Below are 3,362 nucleotides of genomic sequence, written 5' to 3'. Positions count from 1 at the left end.
CTGCTGCCAAAATTGTTATGGATACTTTCATATTAGACCACTAGTAAAATAATAATGAAATTAATTAAGAAGGGATCTGAAGAGTAAGGGGGAATATTGAAACTGAACCTGCAGTGATCTAGCTATTTTACAATCTTAATTCGTGTAGGCCATGCTCTCTATGGAGTATATGCCAAGTGATACATAATTTACCTTGTTATTTTTTCATATAAATTTATCTCTCAATTTTATATTTATTTAATTTTTCTCTTTTTAACTTTTAAATTATAGAATATATTGATCTCTAAATTTAACACATAATATTCATTTATTCACATATAATAGAAATTAAATTATTATGTAATTAAAAATCGAGAATGATATATATACATTTGCTATCATGTGGCATGAACGTGACATTACGCGTTCAACTTTATGTACACGTGGCGCATGGCAGTGCTAGTGATTAGATATGCGTAAAATCAAATTACTTATTGTTAAATAAATATGTATGTTGATATACATATGCCAAACATTAAAACCTAATTAATACTTTTGCTTGGGTCCGAAGGAAAACAAAGAAAAAAGCGGAAAGTCTTCATTCGTGTGAAACACTGATCATCTGTGGTATTGCCGCCCATTAAAATCCTTTGACGTACACTAGGAGTTGGCAATTTTATTTTATTTTTTTAAATATTTATATGTAAATCTTTATTTATTATTATTTTATATATATATATATGTATTTAATTATTTTGTAAATTTTAAATGTAATAAATTAGGCTGCTTATGAAAAGATAAGAAAAAAGAAAATTGAGACCCACCCAAGAAGGCTGGCGCCCACGTGAGCGGACTAGTCCACTAAGCTTACGAAAACTTCAACGCGTCGTATTGGTTTCCTTCCACTATGCTCATTCAGTATTTCAATTAATGTTGAACACTCGGCGTCAGTCTCAAATTAATAAATACCCAAATCAAACCCTCTCTTCCTTCCGACCAAAATAACATAGTAAACTTACTTCTCCTCAATTAAAATCCATCCTTGTTTTCTCTGCAATCTTCAGCCAAAAATCAATGGCAGAAGATAATCAGATCATTCCATTAGCACCCACGAAATTTAAACCAAGAAGCGATGAAGAATTCGCCGAATTAAAACCCATTAAACCTCGCCAAGAAAAAAGCAGTAAATGCCTCGTTTATTTTCTTATTTTACTTCTCATCCTCAGCGCAGCCTCTCTTGTTCTTGCAGAAATTTTCTTCCGTCCGAGAACTCCTGAACTCGGGTTAAACTCGGTTTCAGTGAAAAATCTCGTCTATGCTAATAAGAATCAATCGTCCTCTCCGTTTAATATGACACTGGAGGCCGAGTTCACGATCGACAATTCAAATTTTGGGCAGTTCGAGTTCGAGAATGCTACTGTAAGTGTGTTTTACAGAAGTAAGACGGTGGGCAAGGAGATAGTAGACGAGGGGCGAGTCGGAGCTAGTGGAACAGAGAAGATAAAGGTTAAGGTGAAGATTAGAGTATCGGATACTGGCAACTTAAGCAATGATGGGATTTTGAAGCTAAGCAGCCATGCAGAGTTCAGTGGAAGAGTTCAGCTGTTGAAGATTGCCAAGAAGAAGAGAACTGCTGCTGTAGATTGCAGTATGAACGTTAATTTGAAAAGTCCTGCTTTTGAGGTTCAGGATTTGGCATGCACCTAAATCTAAAAGGTGATTAAAAATATTTTCAAAAAACTAAATTTAAAAATTTTTTTATTTTCATATATGCCCTCCGCTGAAATCTATTTCTTCAATTCATTCGGATTCGCACAGCAATTAGACCTATTAAGGATCAAAGAATACTTTTTTCTAAATTTTAAAAATCTTCATACTTCAAATTTAAATCTGAGATATTTAATTATGAGAGAAATAACTATTTTTAAAAGATTTTGATAAGAATATATATATAAATATTATTGATGTTATCGATCTCCTTGCGTTGCTATGAACAATTATGTATAGTTGGTGTGTTTTGAGAACTTCATTCTCTTTGGATTAAAGGTGAATTTCTAATCTATCTTTGCTCGTTTAGTTAGTAATGATCATATGTTAAACACAAATTATTTAATTAAAAAGTTATTCAATAAGTGAATTAATTTTCTATCACGTACTTTACTTTATTGATATATGAAACTTTATTAAATTTAGATTAAATTCATTTTACTTAAAATATTAAGTCAAAAGAAAAAATTATTGAAATTTGAACATATTACTTTTATTTCAAATCGACGTGAGATTCAGTAACTTTCTTAATTACATACTCAATCTCTCAATTTATAAATAAAATTAATATTTTTTATATTTTAATATTACTGCCACACAAAAGAAAAATAATTTTTTAAAAAATATTTTTATGAAATATATTCATGAATAAAAAAAAATGAGACTAAAATACTCATTTATAATTTTCTTTGTATATTGTTGGGTGACTTGTGAATTACACTAAGAGATTTAGTTGAAAGGCTTTAAATTTCATTCATTTCAAATTATAGGATATTTTTTTCTTTGATGTGATAATTTACTTTTTTTAATATATATTGGAAAAATAAAATCTATTAAAATAATTTAATAATATAACAATATAAATAGAAAGTTTATAAAGAAAATAATATTAAATTTATTGGTTTAATATCTATGCGTGTTATTCCACGTAATTGAATTGATGGGTGATAAATGGGCCAGGATTTCAATTATCCTTGAACCTCTTTATGAATGATGTTTATTTATTTATTTATTTATAATGTGTTGAACACGACTTGCCCGTGACATTGAAGTTGATATCAATACTTTAGCCAGCCCACATAACGGAAACAATTCCGATTTGATATCTTCAAATTCAGAAAATAAAATTTTTTATATCCGTAAATCTGGTTAGGGAATATCACATTTTTTTTTATTTTTTATTTATCTGCTAATAACGTCTACCTGTCTTTTTGCTACGGTGTTTTATATATTTGTCATTCAGATCTGTACGTACGAATACGTCAGAACAGTCCTCCATATCAGGCGGTAATTTAATTCTCCCAGCACGCATGCTGATAGGACTTTGAAGTGACTTGATCAGTTTTCTGTCATGTCAAATGACCGGACTGGATTATTTTCTTCTGGAGCCTGCACTCACAATTGATCCGACCTGTATCAGCTATTCGAATTAAGACTTGAGATATTGGGTTGATCTATTTGAAAATGGTTTCATTTTCAAAATTTTGGATCTGTATTTTTTTTTAAGACCTAACCTCACCCCAGCCCAGGTATAAGTATAGAAAGGCGGACATTCATTGCCATCAAAAGTAACTCTTGAAGCAAATCAAGCTTAATTTTGCTGTGAAATGCATTTT

General features: G+C 30.3%; 1 protein-coding gene across 1 annotated transcript; it reads left to right on the top strand.

Moving 5' to 3' along the window:
* The first annotated feature begins 931 nt into the window (after positions 1-931).
* LOC110607612 (late embryogenesis abundant protein At1g64065) lies at positions 932-3,362 on the top strand. The gene is made up of 2 exons (XM_021746758.2): positions 932-1,695; positions 2,990-3,362. The coding sequence occupies exon 1, from the start codon at positions 1,054-1,056 to the stop codon at positions 1,684-1,686; it is 633 nt and encodes a 210-aa protein (XP_021602450.1). The 5' UTR covers positions 932-1,053; the 3' UTR covers positions 1,687-1,695; positions 2,990-3,362.

Source organism: Manihot esculenta, chromosome 1 (genome assembly GCF_001659605.2).
Source record: "Manihot esculenta cultivar AM560-2 chromosome 1, M.esculenta_v8, whole genome shotgun sequence".
NCBI classification, from domain to species: Eukaryota; Viridiplantae; Streptophyta; class Magnoliopsida; order Malpighiales; family Euphorbiaceae; genus Manihot; species Manihot esculenta.
This window is presented reverse-complemented; position numbering and strand designations above follow the sequence as displayed.

Coding starts and splice junctions, on each gene's coding strand:
- LOC110607612 (XM_021746758.2), top strand. CDS start 1,054: ATGGCAGAAGATAATCAGATCATTCCATTAGCACCCACGAAATTTAAA.